Raw genomic sequence first — 27,903 nt, forward strand, 5'->3', positions numbered from 1 at the left:
CCCTAGAATCTTTATCTCTGCAATTCTCTCGTGGTGCTGTCATGGTCGACCGATAAAGAGATTAGTTACTTACCGGTAACGGGATTTCTCGGAGACCGTGACAGCACCCTTATATTCCCTCCCTTCACCCCTTTTTGGGAGCACTTCTTATCTGTTTTCATTCTTTATTCTCACACATTGGTGTTGTAAGAAAATGTATATACTGTTTGTTTCATGATTATGTTGCTATGTCTACTAACCTGGCGGTCCTCTCAATGCTCTGTAATCCAAACTGAGGCGAGAGGGAGGGCCGCCCCCTTTTAAGCCTGTAGGTTTCCTGTCCTTGGTGGGCGGATTCCCTCTCTCGTGGTGCTGTCATGGTCTCCGAGAAATCCCGTTACCGATAAGTAACTAATCTCTTTCATTCAGTGATATCTAGGATGTGGTATTCTAGTGGTCCCTTTATTTCTTTGAGCAGTGTGTGTGTGTATGTATATATGTGTTGCCCTTTTACACCTCTTTGTTATGAGTAATAATAAACAGCACCTTCTATCCGTGCGGCGTGTCTACAACAGCTATATACTCTACGGACATATAATGAGGTTGTGACATGCACAGCCTGGTCAGGTGAGCACCCCATAACTTACTCTACCCTATACTGTATAAACCTATGCATGCTTGTCTCTATTTTTCTCTTTTTCCTCTTGCTCATCGCCTCTTCTTCCCCATTCCTCCTCCTTCTCCTCTGGCTGCTCATTGCCTCTTCCCTCCTTCCTCTCCTCTTCCTTCTCTTCCTCCTCATTTTCCTATTCATTGCTTCTCCCTCCTCCTCTCTCCTGTAGATTGCCTCTTTCTCCTCTTCCTATTCATCATCTTTCTCCTCCTCCCCCTGTAGAGTGCCTCTTTCTCCTCCTGTTCATCGCCTTTTTCTCATCCTCCTCCTCCTGTTTGTCTCTTTTTCTTCTCCTCCTTTTCATCACCTCTTTCTCCTCATCCTATTCATTACCTTTTTCTCCTCTATTTCATTGCCTCTGTCTCCTCCTCCTCTTTTTCATCGACACTTTCTAATCTTCCTCCTGTTCATTGCCTCTTACTCCTCTTCCTGCTCATTGCCACTTCATGCTCATCATCCATTCGGCAGCCTTCTCCTTCTCCTACTCATAGCACCTTCCTCCTCCTCCTCCTCCTCTTTCTGCTCATCGCACCTTCCTGCTCATCAACTCTTCTGCCTACTTTTTCTTTTCCTTTTCATTGCCTCTTCCTCCTCCACCTCCTCCTCTTCTTCCTGTTCTTCACTTCTTCCTACTCCTCTCATTATTTGTCTCTTTCTCTTCTTCCTGTTCATTTCCTTTTTCTTCTCCTCCTTTTCATCTGCTTTTTTTTCTCCTTCTTCTGCTCATCGACTCTTTCTTCTCCTCGTCTTCCTCCTTTTCATCACCTCTTTCTACTCTTCCTCCTGTTTATCTCCTCTTTCACCTCTTCCTGCTCTTTCCCTCTTCTTCTTCCTGCTCTTTGCCTCTTCCTCCTTCCCCTCATAGCCTTCTCCTCCTCCTGCTCATTTCCTCTTTCTCCTGCTCATTTCCTCTTCCTTCTCATTGCCTCTTTCTCCTCCATCACATCTTCCTTCTGCTCATGACCTCTTCCTTCTCATCCTGTTAATAGCCTCTTCCTCCTCATCCTGTTTATCGCCTCTTTCTCCTCATCCAGTTAATCGCCTAGTCCTCCTCCACCTGTTCGTAGCTTCTTTCTCCAGCTCTTGTTTGTTGCCTCTTCTTCCTCCTCCACCTGTTCTTAACCGCTATTTCCTCCTCTTGTTCATTGCCTTATTCTCCGTCTCTTCCTCCTATTCATCATCAGTTCCTTCTCATCCTGTTAATTGCCTCTTTGTCCTCCTCTTGCTCATCTCCTCTTTCTCCAGCTCCTGTTCATTGCAATTTTCTCCTCCTTTTATTCATTGCCTCTTCCTCTTCATCACCTCTGCCTCCTCTCCCTTCAGCACCTTTTCCTCCTACTATTCATAGCCTCTTCTTCCTCCTCCTGTTCATAGCCTCTTTCTCCATCTTCTGTTCTTAGCTACTTTCTCCTATTCATACCTCTTTCTCCTCCGTCTGTTCATTGCTGCCTCCTTCTCCCGGCTTTTTCCTCCTCTTCTTGCTCATTGCCTCTTTCTCCTCCTCCCGTTCATCACCTCTTTCACTTCCTCCTGTTCATCATCTTTCACTTCTTCCTGTTCATCGCCTCTTTCTCCTTCTCCTGTTCATTGCCTCTTTCTCCTTCTCCTGTTCTTTGCCTCTTTCTGTTCCTGTTCTTTGCCTCTTTCTGTTCCTATTCATGACCCCTTCCTCCTCTTTCTCCTGTTCTTCCTCCTTCTCCTGTTCTTCCTCCTTTTTCTATTTCATCTATCCATGGCCTTTTCCTCCTCTTTCTCCTCCTGTTCATCGCCTCTTTCACTATCTCCTGTTCTTCACCTCTTTCGTTTCTTCCAGTTCATCACCTCTTTCGCTTCCTCCTGTTCAACGCCTCTTTCGCTTCCTCCTGTTCATCGTCTCTTTCGCTTCCTCCTGTTCTTTGCATGTTTCTCCTTCTCCTCTTCTTTGCCTCTTTCTGTTCCTGTTCATGACCCCTTCCTCCTCTTTCTCTTTCTCCTTTTCTTCCTCCTTCTCCTGCTCTTCCTCCTTTTTCTACTTCATCTATTCATGGCCTTTTCCTCCTCTTTCTCCTGTTCATCGCCTCTTTCACTATCTCCTGTTCATCACCTGTTTCGTTTCCTCCTGTTCCTCACCTCTTTCGTTTCATCCTGTTCATTACCTCTTTAAATTCCTCCTGTTCCTCACCTCTTTTGATTCCTCCGGTTAAACGCCTCTTTTGCTTCCTCCTGTTCTTTGCCTCTTTCTCCTTCTCCTCTTCTTTGCCCCTTTCTGTTCCTGTTCATGACCCCTTCCTCCTCTTTCTCCCGTTCTTCCTCCTTCTCCTGTTCTTCCTCCTTTTCTACTTCATCTATCCATGGCCTTTTCCTCCTCTTTCTCCTCCTGTTCATCGCCTCTTTCGGTTCCTCCTTTTCATCGCCTCTTTCACTATCTCTTGTTTATCGCCTCTTTCGGTTCCTCCTTTTCATTGCCTTTCACTATCTTCTGTTCATTACCTCTTTCGTTTACTCCTGTTCATCACTTCTTTTCATTCCTCCTGTTCATCACCTCTTTCGCTTCCTCGTGTTCTTTGCCTCTTTCTCCTTCTTCTATTCTTTGCCTTTTTCTGTTCCCGTTCATGACCCCTTCCTCCTCTTTCTCTTTCTCCTGTTCTTCCTCCTTCTTCTGTTCTTCCTCCTTTTTCTACTTCATCTATTCATGGCCTTTTCATCCTTTTTCTTCTCCTGTTCATCGCCTCTTTCGGTTCCTCCTTTTCATCACCTCTTTCACTATCTCCTGTTCATCACCTCTTTCCTTTCCTCCTGTTCATCACCTCTTTCTTTTCCTCCTGTTCATCACCTCTTTTCATTCCTCCTGTTCAACACATCTGTTGCTTCCTCCTGTTTATCGCCTCTTTTGCTTCCTCCTGTTCTTTGCCTCTTTCTCCTTCTCCTCTTCTTTGCCTCTTTCTGTTCCTGTTCATGACTCCTTCCTCCTCTTTCTCCCCCTCTTCATGAACCCTTCCTCCTCTCTCTCTCTTTCTCCTGTTCTTCCTCCTCTTTTTCCTTCTCCTGTTCTTCCTCCTATTTTTCCTTTTGTTCTTCCTCCTATTTCTCCTTCTCCTGTTCATGTCTTCTTCCTCTTCTTTCTCCTCTCCTGTTCTTCCTACTCTTTCTCCTCCTCCTCTCCATCGCCTCTTTCTCCTCCTCTTCATCGCCTTCTTTCTCCTCTTCTTCATCGCCTCTTTCTCCTCTTCTTCATCGCCTCTTTCTCCTCTTCTTCATCGCCTCTTTCTCCTCTTCTTCATCGCCTCTTTCTCCTCTTCATCGCCTCTTTCTCCTCTTCTTCATCGCCTCTTTCTCCTCTTCTTCATCGCCTCTTTCTCCTCCTCTTCATCGCCTCTTTCTCCTCCTCTTCATCGCCTCTTTCTCCTCCTCTTCATCTCCTCTTTCTCCTCCTCTTCATCGCCTCTTTCTCCTCCTCTTCATCGCCTCTTTCTCCTCTTCATCGCCTCTTTCTCCTCCTCTTCATCGCCTCTTTCTCCTCCTCTTCAACGCCTCTTTCTCCTCCTCTTCATCGCCTCTTCCTCCTCCTGTTTATCTCCTTTTTTCCCTCCACCTGCTCACCTTTCTCCTCCTCCTCATCGCCTCTTTCTCCTCCGGTTTATCGCCTTTTTCCCCTTCTTCTGTTCACCTCTTTCTTCTCCTCCCCCTGTTTATCATCTCATTCTCCTGTTAATCGCCTCCTTCTCTGTTCATTGCCTTGTTCTCCTCCTCCTTCCCTGTTTGTCACCTCTTTCTCCTCCTCCTCTTCATCGCCTCTTTTTCCTCCTCCTGTTTGCCTCTTTCTTCTCCTCCTGTTTATCATCTCTTTCTCATTCTCATTTTAATTGCCTCGTTCCCTGTATGTCGCCTCTTTCTCCTCCTCCTCCTCCCGTTTGTCGCCTCTATCTCCTCGTCCTCCTCCTCCTCCCGTTTGTTGCCCCTTGTATACTTAGGCTCTGTTGTGTTGGTGCCTCTTTCTCCTCTTCCTCCTCCTCCCTTTTGTTGCCTCTCTCTCCTTCTGCTCCCGTTTGTTGCCCCTTGGATACTTAGGCTCTGTTGTGTTGGTGCCTCTTTCTCCTCCTCCTCCCGTTCGTTTCCTCGTTCTCCTCCTGTGCCTCCTCTCGTGCCCCTTGGATACTTAGGCTCTGTTGTGTTGGTGCCTCTTTCTCCTCCTCCTCCCGTTCGTTTCCTCGTTCTCCTCCTGTGCCTCCTCTCGTGCCCCTTGGATACTTAGGCTCTGTTGTGTTGGTGCCTCTTTCTCCTCCTCCTCCCGTTCGTTTCCTCGTTCTCCTCCTGTGCCTCCTCTCGTGCCCCTTGGATACTTAGGCTCTGTTGTGTTGGTGCCTCTTTCTCCTCCTCCTCCCGTTCGTTTCCTCGTTCTCCTCCTGTGCCTCCTCTCATGCCCCTTGGATACTTAGGCTCTGTTGTGTTGGTGCCTCTTTCTCCTCCTCCTCCCATTCGTCACCTCGTTCTCCTCCTGTGCCTCCTCTCATGCCCCTTGGATACTTAGGCTCTGTTGTGTTGGTGCCTCTTTCAGAGGTTGGCCCAGTCCTGGCTCTGCAGGACATGGATGTGGCGTCTCTGCTCCACAGTCTGAAGGACGCGCGTCTGTGCCGGGAGTTGCTGTCGTCTCTGGAGCGCTGTGTCTGTGGTGATGCCTCCTCTCTGCCTTGTGATGTCTCCCAGCTGCTCACAGACACTGACTTCTTCCTGCAGCTTCTCTCCAGCCTGGAGCAGCTCCAAAGTGAGAAGCAATTGCAGCTCTGTGTGTTCAGGTACTGTGGGGGCGGGCCGGGGCGCCGTGTGGTGCCGTGAGGGCAAGCTGAGGCCCCGTGTGGTGCCGTGGAGGCAAGATGGGGCCCCGTGTAGTGCCGTGGGGGCAAGCCGAGGCCCCGTGTAGTGCCGTGGGGGCGAGGCGAGGACACGTTTAGTGCCATGTTTGGGGTGAGGGCCATGGGTGTTATTGTGGAAGGAGGTTGTGTCCCACATGGACATGGTTCTGTATATGGCAGACCCTGTGCAAGGCTCAGCAGATGGGTGTGCATCTTTATACAGTACGAGGGCGAGTGGCGGGGCTTCATGGGTGGCGGTGGCCTCATATTGGGTGGGATTGACCTCTCCATAGTTATGTCTCTGTTGTTGGCTCCTCACTTCCACCATCATTTCCGGTTCCAGGATCCTCCACGGGGTTCTTCATTTATCTCGTGAGGAGCTGTTTCCCTGGCACGAGAGCATCCGTCCGAGCGTCCGTGCCCTGACCACACACTGCAGCGAGAAGGAGGTGGGAACGACAGTGTTGTGCAGCACAATGCACGGGCTCAGGGAGGTGCTGCACCTTTTTTACATTGGCATGTTGTAGCATTAACCTTTTCCTTCCCTGATGTCACTCTGAAGTTTGTCCAGGAGGTGGCGCACTTCCTGCACAGTTTGGCATCGCTCAGTAAGGATTGCGCCATGCTCATGTGCTGTCTGAACACTGGCGAGGCTCTGAAGATGGTGATGGAGAGACATGGCTCCGACTTCCAGGTGGCAGTAGATCTACAAACCCTTCTGAAGAGCTATGAGGAGCCTGCCAAGGTGTACAAGACGATATCCAGCAGTGTCTTGGCATCCTGTCTCCAGGTGAGGATCACTGACCTGTGGAATAAGTTGACTACCCATCTGTACAAAGTACCTGCATGTGATACAAGGACCAGACTGAAGAGCTCCTGCCCTCCGCACAAGCAATGGGGACTGGCTCAGGATCTGCTGAGCCCTTCAGCTATGATGCCTCCCGAGGCCGCAGCGTTTGCCCCATATACCAGGTCCTCAGTGTCGTTACCAGGCAGTAACTGTTTTTCTTCTTCAATCAGATGATTCTGGAGCAAATAGATGATCAGCGGCGCCGTCATCAGCAGATCAGAGTCCCGTTCTTCGCAGTGTTTCTGAGATCACTTGGCTGCGGTGAGTTCTGATCCATGCAGTCTTGTTTATAAATCACCACCGGTCATTGTACTCCCTCATGTAACATGAAAGGACTGCCTGGGATGCAAAAGCCTGAAAGTGAGCGCAGCATCAATAGGACATCACTGAAGACTTCCATACCAGGAGTACACTGCACAGTCCATCAGAATCCGAGAGATCCGCCTGTTTTGTGGCCACGCCGGTGCCTGTTTCATGCTCATTCCCACGCCGGTACCTGTCTTTTGCCTGCTCTGGTACCTGTTTTGTGCTGTTGCCTGTTTTGTGCCCTTCATGCCCGCACCAATGTATTTCGTGACCTTCAGGTCCTCGCTGGTGACTGTTTCATGATGATTCTGATTTTGTTCCTGCAATGGGGCTTGTTTTGTGCCAGTGAGTGTTTCTTCACACCCACTGAAGACACTTGTGTACGGGGCCTGCACTGAAGACACATGGGGGTACGGGGCCTGCACTGAAGACACTTGGGAGTTCTGCACCGCCATACATCTCCCCCTCATCTGTCTACCATTTATCCATCCTCTCCACAATGCTGCACCACGCTACACCTCATCTCCATCTATGTGTATTACCTACCCATCCTCTCCACAGTGCTGCGCTGTCCTACATCTCCGCCTCATCTGTCTACCACCTACCTGTCCTCTCCACAGTGCTGCAGCGGCCTACATCTCCTCATCTCTGTCTACCACATACCCGTCCTCTCCACAGTGCTGCACCACCCTACATCTCCTCCTCATCTCTGTCTACCACCCTACTCATCCTCTCCACAGTGCTGCACCGGCCTACATCTCCTCATCTCTAGCAAAAAAGAAGCAAGACAAAAATATATCTCATACCCTACCATAATTATATATAAATGTAAAGCAAAGTTGCATAATAAATATAGGGTACTTAGTGAACTATTTTTGATCAAAAAAAGTATACAAGCCGTCCCACCAGCGGCAAGGTGACCCTAAATTGGGACGGTACCTATACTGCCTATATTAAAAACCTTACTGTATATCAAAGTTGAAGCAATGCATATAAAAGGGTAGACAAATAGGACCGGGTCCCAACTCCAGACCACCCAGGCCCGTGGTAAGCTACATATATACCAATCAGCTCAACAAAGGGCATGCCACACCCTTAAATTGCACAGAATGCAAACAAGTCAAAAAACCAGACAATGTGAACTGAGGTCTAAGATGGTAGACATGCAAGAAACAGAGGCATGTTCACACTAGCAAAAAAGAAGCAAGACAAAAATATATCTCATACCCTACCATAATTATATATAAATGTAAAGCAAAGTTGCATAATAAATATAGGGTACTTAGTGAACTATTTTTGATCAAAAAAAGTATACAAGCCGTCCCACCAGCGGCAAGGTGCAATTTAAGGGTGTGGCATGCCCTTTGTTGAGCTGATTGGTATATATGTAGCTTACCACGGGCCTAGGTGGTCTGGAGTTGGGACCCGGTCCTATTTGTCTGCCCTTTTATATGCATTACTTCAACTTTGATATACAGTAAGGTTTTTAATATAGGCAGTATAGGTACCGTCCCAATTTAGGGTCACCTTGCCGCTGGTGGGACGGCTTGTATACTTTTTTTGATCAAAAATAGTTCACTAAGAACCCTATATTTATTATGCAACTTTGCTTTACATTTATATATAATTATGGTAGGGTATGAGATATATTTTTGTCTTGCTTCTTTTTTGCTAGTGTGAACATGCCTCTGTTTCTTGTATGTCTGCCATCTTAGACCTCAGTTCACATTGTCTGTTTTTTTTATCTCCTCATCTCTGTCTACCACATACCCGTCCTCTCCACAGTGCTGCACCACCCTACATCTCCTCCTCATCTCTGTCTACCACCCTACTCATCCTCTCCACAGTGCTGCACCGCCCTACATCTCCACCACCCTACCCGTCCTCTCCACAGTGCTGCACCACCCTACATCACCTCATCTCTACCACCCTACCCATCCTCTCCACAGTGCGGCACCATCCTACATATCCGCCTCATCTGTCTACCACCTACCTGTCCTCTCCACAGTGCTGCACCGCTGTACATCTCCTCATCTCTGTCTACTACATACCTGTCCTCTCCACAGTGCTGCACCACCCTACATCTCCTCCTCATCTCTGTCTACCACCCTACTCATCCTCTCCACAGTGCTGCACCGCCCTACATCTCCACCACCCTACCCGTCCTCGCCACAGTGCTGCACCACCCTACATCACCTCATCTCTACCACCTTACCCATCCTCTCCACAGTGCTGCATCACCCTACATCTCCCTCCTCATCTGTCTACCACCTACCCATCCTCTCCGCAGTGCTGCACCACCCTACATCTCCTCCGCATCTCTGTCTACCACCCTACCAGTCCTCTGCACAGTGCTGCACCACCCTACATCTCCTCATCTCTACCACCCTACCCGTCCTCTCCACAGTGCTGCACCACCCTACATCTCCTCATCTCTACCACCCTACCCATCCTCTCCACAGTGCTGCACCGCCCTACATCTCCTCATCTCTACCACCCCACCCGTCCTCTCCACAGTGCTGCACCGCCCTACATCTCCTCATCTCTGTCTACCACATACCCGTCCTCTCCACAGTGCTGCACCACCCTACATCTCCTCCTCATCTCTGTCTACCACCCTACTCATCCTCTCCACAGTGCTGCACCGCCCTACATCTCCACCACCCTACCCGTCCTCTCCACAGTGCTGCACCACCCTACATCACCTCATCTCTACCACCCTACCCATCCTCTCCACAGTGCAGCACCATCCTACATATCCGCCTCATCTGTCTACCACCTACCTGTCCTCTCCACAGTGCTGCACCGCCGTACATCTCCTCATCTCTGTCTACTACATACCTGTCCTCTCCACAGTGCTGCACCACCCTACATCTCCTCCTCATCTCTGTCTACCACCCTACTCATCCTCTCCACAGTGCTGCACCGCCCTACATCTCCACCACCCTACCCGTCCTCTCCACAGTGCTGCACCACCCTACATCACCTCATCTCTACCACCCTACCCATCCTCTCCACAGTGCTGCATCACCCTACATCTCCCTCCTCATCTGTCTACCACCTACCCATCCTCTCCGCAGTGCTGCACCACCCTACATCTCCTCCTCATCTCTGTCTACCACCCTACCAGTCCTCTGCACAGTGCTGCACCACCCTACATCTCCTCATCTCTACCACCCTACCCGTCCTCTCCACAGTGCTGCACCACCCTACATCTCCTCATCTCTACCACCCTACCCATCCTCTCCACAGTGCTGCACCACCCTACATCTCCTCATCTCTACCACCCTACCCACCCTCTCCACAGTGCTGCACCGCCCTACATCTCCTCATCTCTACCACCCCACCCGTCCTCTCCACAGTGCTGCACCGCCCTACATCTCCTCATCTCTGTCTACCACATACCCGTCCTCTCCACAGTGCTGCACCACCCTACATCTCCTCATCTCTACCACCCTACCCATCCTCTCCACAGTGCTGCACCGCCCTACATCTCCTCATCTCTACCACCCTACCCATCCTCTCCACAGTGCTGCACCGCCCTACATCTCCTCATCTCTACCACCCTACCCGTCCTCTCCACAGTGCTGCACCACCCTACATCTCCTCATCTGTCTACCACCTACCCGTCCTCTCCACAGTTCTGCACCACCCTACATCTCCTCATCTCTACCACCTTACCCATCCTCTCCACAGTGCTGCACCGCCCTACATCTCCACCACCCTACCCGTCCTCCCCACAGTGCTGCACCACCCTACATCACCTCATCTCTACCACCCTACCCATCCTCTCCACAGTGCTGCATAACCCTACATCTCCCTCCTCATCTGTCTACCACCTACCCATCCTCTCCGCAGTGCTGCACAACCCTACATCTCCTCATCTCTACCACCCTACCCATCCTCTCCACAGTGCTGCACCGCCCTACATCTCCTCATCTCTACCACCCTACCCATCCTCTCCACAGTGCTGCACCGCCCTACATCTCCTCATCTCTACCACCCTACCCGTCCTCTCCACAGTGCTGCACCGTCCTACATCTCCTCCTCATCTCTGTCTACCACCCTACCCATCCTCTCCACAGTGCTGCACCGCCCTACATCTCCTCCTCATCTCTGTCTACCACCCTACCCGTTCTCTCCACAGTGCTGCACCACCCTACATCTCCTCATCTGTCTACCACCCTACCAGTCCTCTGTACAGTGCTGCACCACCCTACATCTCCTCATGTGTCTACCACCTACCCATCCTCTCCACAGTGCTGCACCACCCTACATCTCCTCATATCTACCACCCACCCGTCCTCTCCACAGTGCTGCACCTCCCTACATCTCCTCCACATCTCTGTAAAAAATTGAGAACACCAAAGGAGTTTTGTTTAAAAAGTTTAAAATATGTCAATCTTTATTGATATACTCATAAAAACAATCATGAAGAGTCAGCAAGCGAAAATACAAAAAAATATAAACCAAAAAGCGAGAAAAAACAAACGAATTAGAACTGGGGTAATAGATGCCCTACTGGGTAAGAGTTTAAATGCTTATGAGAATGCATACACTAAGGGGATTGTGACATGCTCCCAGAACACCTCTAACATGTCCTGGTTTCCCAAAGTGCAAACTCTAATGCGTATTAGTAAAAAGTCCAAATCAAAAGCCAAATGGCTAGTAAATTCTTACCCTTTTAAATAGTGAGGCCCCCCCAGGAGATGAAACACTGCCCCCTACGCGCGTTTCGATTGCTCTTGTTCACGGGGGGAATAAGCAGTAATACCCATGGTACCTTCCAGGACCTTTTTAAACCATGTGATCAAAGTCACATGTGTGTCCAATAGCTAGTCATGTCCCAGTATTACGGCGCATGCGCCAGTGGCAGCCGCACCAACCGCGTGTCCCCGGCCGTCAGGCGGGTGCTCGCATGGATGGGAGCAAGGACGCGTTGCTATGGCTACCGCACAAGCGCACACCCAACTAGAGACGTCGAAGAGCGGGTGGAGGCGACAGGCGGGAAGAGGCGCACACGCACACCGGACAGGACGGCTGGGGGATGGCTTCATTCCATGGAGGATAAACCCAAACGCTGAAATGATGAAAGAAGGGACTAAGAGAAAAATACAAAATATCAGCCATTAGTTTAAATGTCAGTGGTACCATAACCTATGAACCAGAGAAAATTCTCCGGAACCCAGAGAATGGCGGCCGGTGTCAAATTACAAAAATGATGAGAAATTTAGAGCCTCATTTAGGCCTGCGGGAGTCATGGTCCGCAGGGAGACTATCCACCGTGCCTCACACTGCATCAAACGTTTCTTTGCATCTCCTCCCCGAATACCCATACGTCGATCCCTCTAACCTTTAGAGTTTTAGGGTCACAGCCATGGTGCATCAGAAAGTGGCGTGGAATAGTTTCAAGATCTGAAATATCGGTCGCTGCCTTGGCCGCACCAGTATCCCTCACATGCACCCGGATCCTGACGCGAAGCTCCCTTGTCGTGAGCCCGATATAGATCTTTGGACATCCACATGTGGCATAGAACACCACAGGGGTACTGCCACATGTGATGTTTAATATCGAAGTGCCGTAATCCATCAGCGGAATCAAAAGAGGAGCAGCGAAGGGTATTGGCGCATTCATGACAGCAACCGCAAGGAAAAAATCCCTTAAGTGGACCTCCACTGCCAAACAAATTTCATGTTACTGGTGTATAGTGACTTCTGACAAGAAGGTCCCTGAGGTTCTTAGAATGTCTGGCCATCATCAACGGAGTGGCAGATATGTTTGTTCGCAGAACGGGATCAGTCATCAAAACTGTCCAATGTCTATTCAAGATCTTACGCATATCCTGCACCACTCTACATCTCCTCCTCATCTCTGTCTACCACCTACCCATCCTCTCCACAGTGCTGCACCACCATACATCTCCTCATCTCTGTTTACCACCCTACCCATCCTCTCCACAGGGCTGCACCTCCCTACATCTCCTCATCTGTGTCTACCACCTACCCATCATCGCCACATTGCTGCTTTGCCCTACATCTCCTCCCTCATCTCTGTCTACCACCCTACCTATCTTCTCCACAGTGCGGCACCATCCTACATCTCCTCCTCATCTCTGTCTACCACCTACCCGTCCTCTCCACAGTGCTGCACTGTCCTACATCTCCTCCTCATTTGTTTACCACCCTACTCATCCTCTCCACAGTGCTGCACCACCATACATCTCCTCATCTCTGTTTACCACCCTACCCATCCTCTCCACAGGGCTGCACCTCCCTACATCTCCTCATCTGTGTCTACCACCTACCCATCATCGCCACATTGCTGCTTTGCACTACATCTCCTCCCTCATCTCTGTTTACCACCCTACCTGTTATGTTCTGCTACCAGAGCTAAGGAAAGAGAGATCTGTCCCTACGATAGAACTCAGCTTGATCCCTACGATGTAACAGGGAACCTGATCCTGCGATCAGACCTGCTAAAGTCCTCAGCTAGTCTGTACGGAGACCTATAGATGTGGGGAAGGGATCCCTACAAGTACTAGGGACTGGAAGCAAAATGGACACCTCCTAACAGAAATAGTAGCAGAAAGACGAACAAACAAATAATATAGAACACAGAGGTCCGAAGACCAAGCAAACTAACAGAGTAAGATACTGAGCACAGGCTAGCTAAAGAGTAGTAATACAATGAAGTCCAGCAAAGCCAGAAGGGCGGAGCAGGACTAAATAGGCCAACAAGGTCATGTGACCAGCAATAGAAAAAACCTAAGAGCAAGGTTCTAACACTACCTGTCCTCTCCACAGGGCTGCACCACCCTACATCTCCTTACCATCTCTGTTTACCACCCTACCCATCCTCCCGCAGTACTGCACCGCCCTACAGCTCCTCCCCCATCTGTTTACCACCCTACCCGTCCTCTACACACTGCTGTTCCACGCTACATCTCTGTTTACGACCCTACTCTTCCTCTCCACAGTACTGCTCCACCCTATATCTCCTCCCTCATCTCTGTTTACCACACTACCTGTACTCTCCACAGTGCTGCACTGTCCTACATCTCCTCATCATCTGTGTCTACCACCCTACCCGTCCTCTCCACAGTGCTGCACCGCCCTACATCTCCTCATATTTGTCTACCACCCTACTCATCCTCTCCTCAGTGCTGCACTGTCCTACATCTCCTCCTCATCTGTGTTTACCACCCTACTCGTTCTCTCCACAGTGCTACACTGCTATACATCTCCTCATCTGTCTACCACCTACCCAGCCTCTCCACAGTGCTGCACTACCCTAAATCTCCTCATCTGTCTACCAGCCTACGCATCCTCTCCACAGTGCTGCACCACTGTACATCTCCTCATCATCTGTGTCTACCCCCTACGCATCCTCTCCACCGTGCTACACCACCCTACATCTCCTCATCTTTGTTTACCACCCTATCTGTCCTCTCCACAGTGCTCCACTGCCCTCCATCTCCTCATCTCTGTCTACCATTCTACTCTTCCTCTCCACTTTGCTGCACGGCCCTCCATCTCCTCATCTCTGTATACCACCCTACCCGTCCTCTCCAAAGTGGTGCACTGCCCTCCATCTCCTCATCTCTGTCTGCCATCCTACCCTTCCTCTCCACTTTGCTGCACCGCCCTACATCTCCTCCTCATCTCTGTCTGCCATCCTACCCTTCCTCTCCACTTTGCTGCACGGCTCTCCATCTCCTCATCTCTGTCTACCATCCTACCCTTCCTCTCCACTTTGCTGCATGGTCCTACATTTCCTCCTCATCTCTGTCTACCAGCCTACCTATCCTCTCCACAGTGCTGCACCACCATACATCTTCTCATCTCTGTTTACCACCCTACCCATCTTCTCCACAGGGCTGCACCACCCTACATCTCCTCATCTGTGTCTACCACCTACCCTTCCTCGACACATTGCTGCTCTGCCCCACATCTCCTCCCTCATCTCTGTTTACTACCCTACCTGTCCTCTCCACAGGGCTGCACCACCCTACATCTTCTCCCCATCTCTGTTTACCACCCTACCCGTCCTCCCGCAGTGCTGCACCGCCCTACATCCCCTCGCTCATCTCTGTTTACGACCCTACCCTTCCTCTCCACAGGGCTGCTTCACTCTACGTCTCCTCCCCATCTCTGTCTACCGCCCTACCCGTCCTCTCCACAGTGGTGCACCGCCTTGCATCTCCTCATATCTGTCTACCACCCTACCTGTCCTCTCCACAGTGCTGCACCGCCCTAAATCTACTCATCTGTCTACCACCCTACCCGTCCTCTCCACAGTGCTGCACCACTGTACATCTCCTCATCTGTGTCTACCACCCTACCCGTCCTTTCCACAGTGCTGCACCACCCTACATCTCCTCATCTCTACCACCCTACCCGTCCTTTCCACAGTGCTGCACCATCCTACCCTTCCTCTCCACTTTGCTGCACTGCCCTCCATCTCCTCATCTCTGTGTACCATCCTACTCTTCCTCTCCACTTTGCTGCACGGCCCTCCATCTCCTCATCTCTGTCTACCATCCTACCCTTCCTCTCCACTTTGCTGCAGGGCCCTACATCTCTCCTCATCTGTGTCTACCACCCTACCTGTCCTCTCCACAGTGCTGCACCACCATACATTTCCTCGTCTCTATTTACCACCCTACCCATCCTCTCCACAGGGCTGCACCGCCCTACATCTCCTCATCTGTGTCTACCACCTACCCGTCCTCGCCATATTGCTGCTCTGCCCTACATTTCCTCCCTCATCTCTGTTTACCACCCTACCTGTCCTCTCCACAGGGCTGCTCCACCCTACATCTCCTCCCCATCTCTACCACCCTACCAGTCCTCGCCACAGTGCTGCACTGCCCTACATCTCCTCCTCATCTGTGTCTACCACCTACCGTTCTCTCCACAGTGCTGCACCGCCCTACATCTCCTTATCTCCACCACCTACCTGTCCTTTCCACAGTGCAGCACCTCCCTACATCTCCTCATCTCTGTCTACCACCCTACTCGTCCTCTCCACAGTGGTGCACCTCCCTACATCTCCTCATCTCTGTCTACCACCTACCCATCCTCTCCACAGTGCTGCACTGCCCTACATCTCCTCCTCATCTCTGTCTACCACCTACCCATCCTCTCCACAGTGCTGCACCGCCCTACATCTCCTCATCTCTACCATCCCACCCATCCTCTCCACAGTGCTGTACCGCCCTACATCTCCTCCTCATCTCTGTCTACCACATACCCGTCCTCTACACAGAGGTGCACTGCCCTACATCTCCTCCTCATCTCTGTCTACCACCTACCCGTCCTCTCCACACTGCTGCACCACCCTACATCTTCTCCTCATCTTTCTACCACCTACCCATCCTCTCCACAATGCTGCACCGCCCTACATCTCCTCCTCATCTGTCTACCACCCTACCCATCCTCTCCACAGTGCTGCACCACCCTACATCTCCTCCTCATCTCTATCACCCTACCATCCTCTCCACAGTGCTGCACTGCCTTACATCTTCTCCTCATCTTTCTACCACCTACTCATCCTCTCCACAGTGCTGCACCGCCCTACATCTTCTCCTCATCTTTCTACCACCTACCCATCCTCTCCACAGTGCTGTACCTCCCTACATCTCCTCCCCATCTCTGTGTACCACCTACCCATCCTCTCCACAGTGCTGCACCGCCCTACATCATCTCCTCATCTCTGTCTACCACCTACCCATCCTCTCCACAGTGCTGCACCGCCCTACATCTCCTCCTCATCTCTGTCTACCACCTACCCATCCTCTCCACAGTGCTGCACCGCCCTACATCTCCTCCTCATCTGTCTACCACCCTACCCATCCTCTCCACAGTGCTGCACCGCCCTACATCTCCTCCTCATCTCTGTCTACCACCCTACTCATCCTCTCCACAGTGCTGCATCGCCCTACATCTCCTCATCATCTCTCTCTATCACCTACCCGTCCTCTCCACAGTGCTGCACCGCCCTACATCTCCTCATCTTTACCATCCCACCCATCCTCTCCACAGTGCTGCACCGCCCTACATCTTCTCCTCATCTTTCTACCACCTACCCATCCTCTCCACAGTGCTGTACCACCCTACATCTCCTCCTCATCTCTGTCTACCACCTACCCATCCTCTCCACAGTGCTGCACCGCCCTACATCTCCACCTCATCTCTGTCTACCACCTACCCATCCTCTCCACAGTGCTGCACCGCCCTACATCTCCTCCTCATCTCTGTCTACCACCTACCCATCCTCTCCACAGTGCTGCACCGCCCTACATCTCCTCATCTCTTTCTACCACCTACCCATCCTCTCGACAGTGCTGCACCGCCCTACATCTCCTCCTCATCTGTCTACCACCCTACCCATCCTCTCCACAGTGCTGCACCGCCCTACATCTCCTCCTCATCTCTGTCTACCACCCTACTCATCCTCTCCACAGTGCTGCACCGCCCTACATCTCCTCATCATCTCTCTCTATCACCTACCCGTCCTCTCCACAGTGCTGCACCACCCTACATCTCCTCCTCATCTCTGTCTACTACCTACCCATCCTCTCCACAGTGCTGCACCGCCCTACATCTCCTCATCTCTACCATCCCACCCATCCTCTCTACAGTGCTGCACCGCCCTACATCTCCTCCTCATCTCTGTCTACCACTTACCCATCCTCTCCACAGTGCTGCACCGCCCTACATCTCCTCCTCATCTCTGTCTACCACCTACCCATCCTCTCCACAGTGCTGCACCGCCCTACATCTCCTTCTCATCTCTGTCTACCACCTACCCATCCTCTCCACAGTGCTGCACCGCCCTACATCTCCTCCTCATCTCTGTCTACCACCTACCCATCCTCTCCACAGTGCTGCACCGCCCTACATCTCCTCATCTCTTTCTACCACCTACCCATCCTCTCCACAGTGCTGCACCGCCCTACATCTCCTCCTCATCTGTCTACCACCCTACCCATCCTCTCCACAGTGCTGCACCGCCCTACATCTCCTCCTCATCTCTGTCTACCACCCTACTCATCCTCTCCACAGTGCTGCACCGCCCTACATCTCCTCATCATCTCTCTCTATCACCTACCCGTCCTCTCCACAGTGCTGCACCACCCTACATCTCCTCCTCATCTCTGTCTACCACCTACCCGTCCTCTCCACAGTGCTGCACCACCCTACATCTCCTTCTCATCTCTGTCTACCACCTACCCATCCTCTCCACAGTGCTGCACCGCCCTACATCTCCTTCTCATCTCTGTCTACCACCCTACTCATCCTCTCCACAGTGCTGCACCACCCTACATCTCCTCCTCATCTCTGTCTACCACCTACCCATCCTCTCCACAGTGCTGCACCGCCCTACATCTCCTCCTCATCTGTCTACCACCCTACCCGTCCTCTCCACAGTGCTGTACCGCCCTACATCTCGTCCTCATCTCTGTCTACCACCTACCCGTCCTCTCCACAGTGCTGTACCGCCCTACATCTCGTCCTCATCTCTGTCTACCACCTACCCATCCTCTCCACAGTGCTGCACCGCCCTACATCTCCTCCTCATCTCTGTCTACCACCTACCCATCCTCTCCACAGTGCTTCACCGCCCTACATCTCCTCATCTCTACCATCCCACCCATCCTCTCCACAGTGCTGCACTGCCCTACATCTCCTCTTCATCTCTGTCTACCACCTACCCATCCTCTCCATAGTGCTGCACCGCCCTACATCTCCTCATCTCTACCATCCCACCCATCCTCTCCACAGTGCTGCACTGCCCTACATCTCCTCCTCATCTCTGTCTACCACCTACCCATCCTCTCCACAGTGCTGCACTGCCCTACATCTCCTCCTCATCTCTGTCTACCACCTACCCATCCTCTCCACAGTGCTTCACCGCCCTACATCTCCTCATCTCTACCATCCCACCCATCCTCTCCACAGTGCTACACCGCCCTACATCTCCTCCTCATCTCTGTATACCACCTTACCCATCCTCTCCACAGTGCTGCACCGCCCTACATCTCCTCCTCATCTCTGTATACCACCTTACCCATCCTCTCCACAGTGCTGCACCGCCCTACATCTCCTCCTCATCTCTGTCTACCACCTACCCATCCTCTCCACAGTGCTGCACCACCCTACATCTCCTCCTCATCTCTGTCTACCACCTACCCATCCTCTCCACAGTGCTGCACCGCCCTACATCTCCTCCTCATCTGTATACCACCTACCCATCCTCTCCACAGTGCTGCACCGCCCTACATCTCCTCCTCATCTCTGTCTACCACCTACCCATCCTCTCCACAGTGCTGCACCGCCCTACATCTCCTCCTCATCACTGTCTACCACCTACCCGTCCTCTCCACAGTGCTGCACCGCCCTACATCTCCTCCTCATCTGTATACCACCCTGATAGGGTCAGGTACATGTGATGATCACCAGCAGGGGATGGCTGCTGACAACACATCTGCTGTATTGAGACATAACTTTATTTACCACCGTTGCCCCCATAACTTTTGTTTTCCTAGAGCACGACCATATGGAATCAAGGATGTAGTTGTATGAAGTTGATGATTTGTTCCTGTGTAACAGTGACTATATGAAGGAAGCTTCAGAGCGACATCCTCTGTGTACTGAGCCTGGCAGTCCCGAGGTTTCTGCACCATTCCTCTACAGGACGCTTTCTCAGACTATGAGGCTTCTTCTCAGTGTCCATAATTTTAAATCCTAAGAACATACAGCACCTTTTGCAGCGTCCGATCCCAGCAGCATTTCTGACTCTTATGTTTTGCTCAGTTCCTGCTCCTGCGTCAGTTTCCCCCGCGCTCCGGGTGACTGTAATACACCAGCACCCATGGGTGACTGCAGAGCTACGTGTCCTGCCCTATTTATACATAGGATGGCGTGCCTTACAAGCCCAGCAGCTCTTCCTGTAGTGTCACCCCGACCTCCTCATAGATTGTAAGCTCTTGTCAAGGTTCAGCTCTTCATTACTCTTTATTATCTGCTGTTTGCGCAGCAGTATGTTACTGCAGAGCAGAACTCCTCTTTCCCCAGAGGCTACATTCAATTCTCTCCATCTGCAGAATCCTGGTCTGGAAAGAAAGAAGACAAATGTTGGGGGAAGATGGAAGTGTCCTCAAACCCACATCGTGCCAGCAAACTAACGGACGGGAACCCCAAGTCGTACTGGGAATCGAGTGGGAGCACCGGCTCCCATTATATCAACATCTTCATGCACCGAGGAGTGGTGATCCGGTGAGATGTGGCTCTTGGCGTCGGGGTTGGGACCTGGATACATGTATATAACACGAATCTGTGCGCCCCCTGCAGGCAGCTGCTGATGGTCGTGGCCAGTGAGGACTCCAGTTACATGCCGGCCCGGGTGCTCGTTATGGGTGGAGAGAATGCGTCCAATATCAGCACGGAGCTGAACGCGGTCAGTCATGTCCAGACAATATGGCGTCTCTGGCCGCTGACACCCCAGCTTTATATCATGTGACACACTGTGGTGGTTGTCAGTGGCATCCTTATTACTGTACTGTGGGCCGCCCCTAGGGTCAGAGGTCGTCATTGCTTTCTGTTGTGTTCATGATCAGGTGAACATCTCCAGTTCCACCTCCCGCGTCGTGCTCCTGGAGAACGCCACACGTTTCTGGCCTGTGGTTCAGGTGAAGATCAAGCGGTGTCAGCAGGTAATGTGTGGCCGCAGTGCTGCTGCGCTGGCTCTTGGCTTCTGCTGCTGCGCTGGCTCGTGGCTTCTGCTGCTGCGCTGGCTCGGGGCTGCTGCGCTGGCTCGTGGCTTCTGCTGCTGCGCTGGCTCGTGGCTTCTGCTGCTGCGCTGGCTCGTGGCTTCTGCTGCTGCGCTGGCTCGTGGCTTCTGCTGCTGCGCTGGCTCGTGGCTTCTGCTGCGCTGGCTCGGGGCTGCTGCGCTGGCTCGTGGCTTCTGCTGCTGCGTTGGCTCGTGCCTTCTGCTGCTGCGCTGGCTCGTGGCTTCTGCTGCTGCCCTGGCTTGCGGCTTCTGCTGCGCTGGCTCGTGGCTTCTGCTGCGCTGGCTCGCAGCTTCTGCTGCTGCGCTGGCTCGTGGCTTCTGCTGCTGCCCTGGCTTGCAGCTTCTGCTGCGCTGGCTCGCGGCTTCTGCTGCTGTGCTGGCTCGTGGCTTCTGCTGCTGCGCTGGCTCGTGGCTTCTGCGCTGGCTCGTGGCTGCTGCGCTGGTTCGTGGCTTCTGCTGCTGCGCTGGCTCGTGGCTTCTGCTGCTGCGCTGGCTCGTGGCTTCTGCTGCTGCGCTGGCTCGGGGCTTCTGCTGCTGCGCTGGCTCGTGGCTTCTGCTGCTGCGCTGGCTCGTGGCTTCTGCTGCTGCACTGGCTCGTGGCTTCTGCTGCTGCGCTGGCTCGTGGCTTCTGCTGCTGCGCTGGCTCGTGGCTTCTGCTGCTGCGCTGGCTCGTGGCTTCTGCTGCTGCGCTGGCTCGGGACTTCTGTTGCGCTGGCATGGGGCTTCTGCTGCTGCGCTGGCTCGGGGCTTCTGCTCCTGTGCTGGCTCGTGGCTTCTGCTGCTGCGCTGGCTCGTGGCTTCTGCTGCTGCGCTGGCTCGGGGCTTCTGCTGCTGCGCTGGCTCGTGGCTTCTGCTGCTGCGCTGGCTCGTGGCTTCTGCTGCGCTGGCTCGGGGCTCCTGCTGCTGCTCTGGTTCGGGGATTCTGCTGCTGCACTGGCTCGTGGCTTCTGCTGCCTTTCTGGCTCATGGCTTCTGCTGCTGCGCTGGCTCGTGGCTTCTGCTGCTGCGCTGGCTCGGGGCTTCTGCTGCTGCGCTGGCTCGTGGCTTCTGTTGCTGTGCTGGCTCGTGGCTTCTGCTGCTGCGCTGGCTCGTGGCTTCTGCTGCGCTGGCTCGGGGCTTCTGCTGCTGCGCTGGCTCGTGGCTTCTGTTGCTGCGCTGGCTCGTGGCTTCTGCTGCTGCGCTGGCTCGGGGCTCCTGCTGTTGCGCTGGCTCGTGGCTTCTGCTGCTGCGCTGGCTCGGGGCTTCTGCTGCTGCGCTGGCTCGTGGCTTCTGTTGCTGTGCTGGCTCGTGGCTTCTGCTGCTGCGCTGGCTCGTGGCTTCTGCTGCGCTGGCTCGTGGCTTCTGTTGCTGCGCTGGCTCGTGGCTTCTGCTGCTGCGCTGGCTCGGGGCTCCTGCTGCTGCGCTGGCTCGTGGCTTCTGCTGCTGCGCTGGCTCGGGGCTGCTGCGCTGGCTCGGGGCTTCTGCTGCTGCGCTGGCTCGGGGCTTCTGCTGCTGCGCTGGCTCGTGGCTTCTGCTGCTGCGCTGGCTCGTGGCTTCTGCTGCGCTGGCTCGTGGCTTCTGCTGCTGCGCTGGCTCGTGGCTTTTGCTGCTGTTCTGGCGCGTGGCTGCTGCGCTGGCTCGTGGCTTCTGCTGCTGCGCTGACTCGGGGCTGCTGCGCTGGCTCGGGGCTGCTGGACTGGCACGTGGCTTCTGCTGCTGCTCTGGCTCGGGGCTGCTGCACTGGCTCGGGGCTTCTGCTGCTGCGCTGGCACGTGGCTTCTGCTGCTGCGCTGGCGTGTGGCTGCTGCGCTGGTGCGTGGCTTCTACTGCTGCGCTGGCTCGGGGCTCCTGCTGCTGCGCTGGCACGGGGCTCCTGCTGCTGAGCTGGCTCGGTGCTTCTGCTGCTGCGCTGGCTCGTGGCTTCTGCTGCTGCGCTGGCTCATGGCTTCTGCTGCTGCGCTGGCTCGGGGCTGCTGCGCTGGCTCGGGGCTTCTGCTGCTGCGCTGGCTCGGGGCTTCTGCTGCTGCGCTGGCTCGGGGCTTCTGCTGCTGCGTTGGCTCGTTGCTTCTGCTGCTGCGCTGGCTCGGGGCTTCTGCTGCTGCGCTGGCTCGTGGCTTCTGCTGCTGTTCTGGCGCGTGGCTGCTGCGCTGGCTCGTGGCTTCTGCTGCTGCGCTGGCTCGGGGCTGCTGCGCTGGCTCGGGGCTTCTGCTGCTGGGCTGGCTCGGGGCTGCTGCGCTGGCTCGGGGCTTCTGCTGCTGGGCTGGCACGTGGCTTCTGCTGCTGCTCTGGCTCGGGGCTGCTGCACTGGCTCGGGGCTTCTGCTGCTGCGCTGGCACGTGGCTTCTGCTGCTGCGCTGGCGTGTGGCTGCTGCGCTGGTGCGTGGCTTCTACTGCTGCGCTGGCTCGGGGCTCCTGCTGCTGCGCTGGCTCGCGGCTTCTGCTGCTGCGCTGGCTCGTGGCTTCTGCTGGCGCGTGGCTGCTACGCTGGCGCTTGGATGCTGCTCTACTGATGTGGGACTTCTGCTGCGCTGGCTTGGGACTGCTGCTGTTGTGCTGGCGTGGGGCTGCTGTACTGGCATGAGGCTCAGCCTCCCACCACGCTCGTGTAACGCGGTCTTACTGCAGGGTGGTATTGACACGAGGGTCCGTGGTTTGGAGGTCCTGGGGCCAAAGCCGACATTCTGGCCGGTGTTTAAGGAGCAGCTGTGCCGGAGAACGTTCCTCTTCTACACCAGCCGAGCTCACAGCTGGGGGCAGGAGATCTGTGAGAAGAAGGAGCGCTTACTTCAGCTGTTCAGCAGGTAGCACCAGGCGGGAGCAGATGCCGTCATCCCTGGTGGTATCTCCTCTGTCACTGAGTGGTCTTCTCATTGCAGGTTGAACCGCGCCTTGTCACATGAGCAGGAGTTTGCAGATCGGTTCCTGCCGGACGATGAGGCCGCACAGGCTCTGGGCCGCACCTGTTGGGAGGCTCTGATATCTCCCCTGGTGAGGAGCATCACAACCTCAGGTAAGAACCTCTCGGACCCCAATGTTCTGCTTACCTGCTGGGCGGGAGGTCAGCCTGCAATCCCAATCTCTTCCAGACTCCGTAGGTCTGAGCCCCCTCAGCTGGCTTCTTACCCGCTACCTGGAGAACATTCAGAGTGCCCGAAGACCCAAGGCCCAAACCTCAATCTTCAACTCTCGGGTCCGCAGGCTCACTCACCTCCTGGTACTTGTGGACACCAGCCCCCAGGACACTGCCGGACTGAAGTCCCCCAGTAGGACCAGTGAGTGTCTTATCCCTTCACCTGGCGGGGGAGGTAGGATGGGAACCTGTGTCTTAGGTGGTGTTACGTTTGCCTCTCTCCTCAGATGGGAAGAGTCGGGACACCCTCAGTCCGCCTGTGAGACCCTCCGGTTCTGGATGGAGCAGTGTGGCGGGAATTGCCCAGTGCTGGCAAGAGGTGGTCCGGAAGCAGGTAGCCGCTGCTCTGGCGTTGTCTGGGATGGACTCCTCCACTGTTATTGGGTTTAATTCCCCTAGTGTCCTCCAGGTGCAGCGCTTTCTGGAGATGTCCTGGAATAATGTGGATCTGTCTCCCCGGATCTGCTCCATGTACCGGGCTCTTAGACTCGCCATGGACGAGATGTTTGGGCAGCAGACGCAATTCTTACTGTCTCTGCGCCAAGGCTTCTGTGAAGGGCTGTTACAGCTGTCATTCCTGACTGCGCTACACGTGAGTCTGTATGTGGTATGGCCCCGCCACTGTCTGTATGGTGGTGTGGGCCCCGCCGGTGTCTGTATGTGGAGTGGGCCCTGCCGGTGTCTGTATGTGGACTGGACCCCGCCGGTGTCTGTATGGTGGTGCGGAGCCCGCCAGTGTCTGTATGGTGGTGTGGGCCCCGCCGGTGTCTGTATGTGGAGTGGACCCCACCGGTGTCTGTATGTGGAGTGGGCCCCGCCGGTGTCTGTATGGTGGTGCGGAGCCTGCCAGTGTCTGTATGGTGGTGTGGGCCCCGCCGGTGTCTGTATGTGGAGTGGACCCCGCCAGTGTCTGTATGTGGAATGGACCCCGCCGGTGTCTGTATGTGGTGTGAACCCCGCCGGTGTCTGTATGGTGGTGTGGACCCCGCCGGTGTCTGTATGGTGGTATGGGACCCGCCGGAGTCTGTATGGTGGAGTGGGATCCGCCAGTGTCTGTATGGTGGTGCGGACCCCGCCGGTGTCTGTATGTGGAGTGGGCCCTGCCGGTGTCTGTATGTGGACTGGACCCCGCCGGTGTCTGTATGGTGGTGCGGAGCCCGCCAGTGTCTGTATGGTGGTGTGGGCCCCGCCGGTGTCTGTATGTGGAGTGGACCCCACCGGTGTCTGTATGTGGAGTGGACCCCGCCGGTGTCTGTATGTGGTGTGGGCCCCGCCGGTGTCTGTATGTGGAGTGGACCCCACCGGTGTCTGTATGTGGAGTGGACCCCGCCGGTGTCTGTATGTGGTGTGGGCCCCGTCGGTGTCTGTATGTGGAGTGGACCCCGCCGGTGTCTGTATGTGGTGTGGGCCCCGCCGGTGTCTGTATGTGGAGTGGGCCCCGCCGGCGTCTGGTGGTGTGGGCCCCGCCGGTGTCTGTATGTGGAGTGGACCCCGCCGGTGTCTGTATGTGGAGTGGGCCCCGCCGGTGTCTGTATGGTGGTGTGGGCCCCAGCCGGCGTCTGTATGGTGGTGTGGGCCCCGCCGGTGTCTGTATGTGGTGTGGGCCCCGCCTTTGTCTGTATGTTGGTGTGGGCCCCGCCGGTGTCTGTATGTGGAGTGGACCCCGCCAGTGTCTGTATGTGGTATGGCCCCGCCGGTGTCTGTATGTGGTGTGGGCCTCGCCGGTGTCTGTATGTGGTGTGGGCCCCGCCGGTATCTGTATGTGGTGTGGGCCCCGCCGGTGTCTGTAGGTGGTGTGGGCCCCGCCGGTATCTGTAGGTGGAGTGGGCCCCGCCGGTGTCTGTATGGTGGTGTGGACCCCGCCGGTGTCTGTATGGTGGTGTGGGCCCCGCCGGTGTCTGTATGGTGGTGTGGACCCCGCCGGTGTCTGTAGGTGGAGTGGGTCCTGCCGGTGTCTGTATGGTGGTGTGGGCCCCGCCGGTGTCTGTAGGTGGAGTGGGCCCCGCCGGTGTCTGTATGGTGGTGTGGACCCCGCCGGTGTCTGTATGGTGGTGTGGGCCCCGCCGGTGTCTGTATGGTGGTGTGGACCCCGCCGGTGTCTGTATGGTGGTGTGGGCCCCGCCGGTGTCTGTATGGTGGTGTGGGCCCCGCCGGTGTCTGTATGGTGGTGTGGACCCCTCCGGTGTCTGTATGGTGGTGTGGGCCCCCTCTAATATCCCGGATGTTTGTATGTTGCAGGTGACGGAGCAGTTTGCTCGCTATATAGATCAGCTGATAACTGCGATTCGTGCAGATTCTTCTGATCTCCGGGCCCTGGAGCAGCTGCAGGAATTCCTGGACTTTATTCTTTTCTTGTCTGATCTGGAACTGGCCAATTCCTTTGAGCATTTTTACAGGTTTGAATATTCTCATGTTTCCTTGTGAAGCTCTGTGCTGTTGTTTTCTAATGCTCTGTCCCTCTGTGCTGCTGTTCTCTGTCCCACTGTTCTCTGTGTTGCGCTGTACTGCTGCTCTCTGTGTTGCGCTGTGCTGCAGCTCTCTGTGATGCTTTTCTCTGTAGTGCTGTTCTGTGTTGCACTGTGATGTTGTGTCCCGCTGTGCTGCTGTTCTCTGTGCTGCTGTTCTCTGTCCCACTGTTCTCTGTGATGCTATTCTCTGTGTTGCGCTGTACTGCTGTTCTCTGTGTTGCGCTGTGCTGCAGCTCTCTGTGATGCTTTTCTCTGTAGTGCTGTTCTGTGTTGCACTGTGATGTTCTGTCCCGCTGTACTCTGTGTTGTGCTGTGATGTTGTTCTCTGTATTACGCTCTGATGCTCTGTCCCGCTGTTCTCTGTACTGCTGCTCTCTGTGATGCTGTTCTCTGTACTGCTGTTCTGTGTTGCACTGTGATTTTGTTCTCTGTGCTGCTGTTCTCTGTGTTCCGCTCTGAAGCTCTGTCCAGCTATTTTCTGTACTGCTGTTCTCTGTGTTACTGTTCTCTGTGTTGCCCTGTGATGCTCTGTCCCGCTGTTCTATGTGCTGTTGTTCTCTATGCTGTTGTTCTCTGTGATGCTGTTCTCTGTGTTGGTGTCACGGGTGTGTCAGAGGTGACTGACAGTCGCCCTGCAGTGGGTTGCAGGAGATCTCTACGTTTGGCTTTGCAGACAGCTTCTTAGATAAGAGGTTGTCTTTAGGACCGAGTGGCTCCTCCCTGTTGCTAATTAGCTCTCTGCCTGGGTGTATATATACCTGGTGTGTCTGAGAGGGAGTCGCCGACAATATCCATTTCTACTTATGAAGCTTAGCAGGAGCAGTACTTCGTCCTCTCTGGAGCTTGAGGCCATGTACATATTTGGAGTTCATCTAAAGCTAAGCCATTTCCCCCTGTTTGTCTACCCTTGTTGTCTATAGAGTTTAGTGGAGGTTGACTAGTGCTCATCTCCTCCCATCCCTAGCCGTAGCCATATGCCAGGGAGAGTAGGGCGAGGCACTTATGTGGCGATTGCTGAAGAGGCAATATAGGGATGGTAGTTGAGACAGGGTGAAGCAAGATCAGACTAGGAGGTCTCCACTTCCCCCTTTCCGTAGTGTCTGGGCTCCCTTTTCCCTCTGTGTTGCACTAAGTCTTTCCCACACCTGGCATGACATTTGCCATGTGATGCTCTATCCCGCTGTTCTACATGCTGTTGTTCTCTATGCTGTTATTCTCTGTGCTGTTGTTCTCTGTGACGCTCTGTGATGCTGTTCTCTGTGATGCTGTTCTTTGTGTTGCTCTGTGATGCTCTGTCCTGCTGTTCTCTGTACTGCTGTTCTGTGTTGCGCTGTGCTGCTGTTCTCTGTGTTGCTGTTCTCTGTGTTGCACTGTGATGTTCTGTCCCGCTGTTCTCTGTGATGCTGTTCTCTGTGTTGCGCTCTGATGCTCTGTCCCGCTGTTCTCTGTGATGCTGTTCTCTGTGTTGCGCTCTGATGCTCTGTCCCGCTGTTCTCTGTGATGCTGTTCTCTGTGTTGCGCTCTGATGCTCTGTCCCGCTGTTCTCTGTGATGCTGTTCTCTGTGTTGCGCTCTGATGCTCTGTCCCGCTGTTCTCTGTACTTCTGCTCTCTGTCATGCTGTTCTCTGTAGTGCTGTTCTGTGTTGCTCTGTGATGTTCTGTCCCGCTGTTCTCTGTGATGCTGTTCTCTGTGTTGCGCTCTTATGCTCTGTCCCACTGTTCTCTGTGATGCTGTTCTCCGTGTTGCGCTGTGATGCTCTGTCCCACTGTTCTCTGTGTTGCGCTGTGCTGCTGTTCTCTGTGTTGCGCTCTGCTGCTTTTCTCTGTGTTGCGCTGTGCTGCTGTTCTCTGTGTTGCGCTGTGCTGCTGTTCTCTGTGATGCTCTGTCCCACTG

At 54.0% G+C, this 27,903-nt stretch overlaps 1 protein-coding gene across 1 annotated transcript in view; it reads left to right on the forward strand.

Moving 5' to 3' along the window:
• LOC141257272 (cullin-9-like) overlaps positions 1 to 27,903 on the forward strand; it is a 180,132-nt gene that overhangs the window by 137,462 nt on the left and 14,767 nt on the right. Inside the window, exons 11-23 of the mRNA XM_073671639.1 lie at positions 5,187 to 5,424; positions 5,825 to 5,930; positions 6,044 to 6,271; positions 6,502 to 6,592; positions 19,747 to 19,918; positions 19,994 to 20,099; positions 20,260 to 20,355; positions 23,037 to 23,212; positions 23,288 to 23,421; positions 23,498 to 23,683; positions 23,769 to 23,875; positions 23,951 to 24,133; positions 25,780 to 25,937. Coding sequence (XP_073527740.1) covers positions 5,187 to 5,424; positions 5,825 to 5,930; positions 6,044 to 6,271; positions 6,502 to 6,592; positions 19,747 to 19,918; positions 19,994 to 20,099; positions 20,260 to 20,355; positions 23,037 to 23,212; positions 23,288 to 23,421; positions 23,498 to 23,683; positions 23,769 to 23,875; positions 23,951 to 24,133; positions 25,780 to 25,937 — 1,981 coding nt within the window. The remainder of the gene's footprint in view (positions 1 to 5,186; positions 5,425 to 5,824; positions 5,931 to 6,043; positions 6,272 to 6,501; positions 6,593 to 19,746; positions 19,919 to 19,993; positions 20,100 to 20,259; positions 20,356 to 23,036; positions 23,213 to 23,287; positions 23,422 to 23,497; positions 23,684 to 23,768; positions 23,876 to 23,950; positions 24,134 to 25,779; positions 25,938 to 27,903) is intronic.

Source organism: Phyllobates terribilis, unplaced genomic scaffold (genome assembly GCF_046119375.1).
Source record: "Phyllobates terribilis strain yellow unplaced genomic scaffold, ASM4611937v1 Scaffold_3__8_contigs__length_932513732, whole genome shotgun sequence".
NCBI classification, from domain to species: Eukaryota; Metazoa; Chordata; class Amphibia; order Anura; family Dendrobatidae; genus Phyllobates; species Phyllobates terribilis.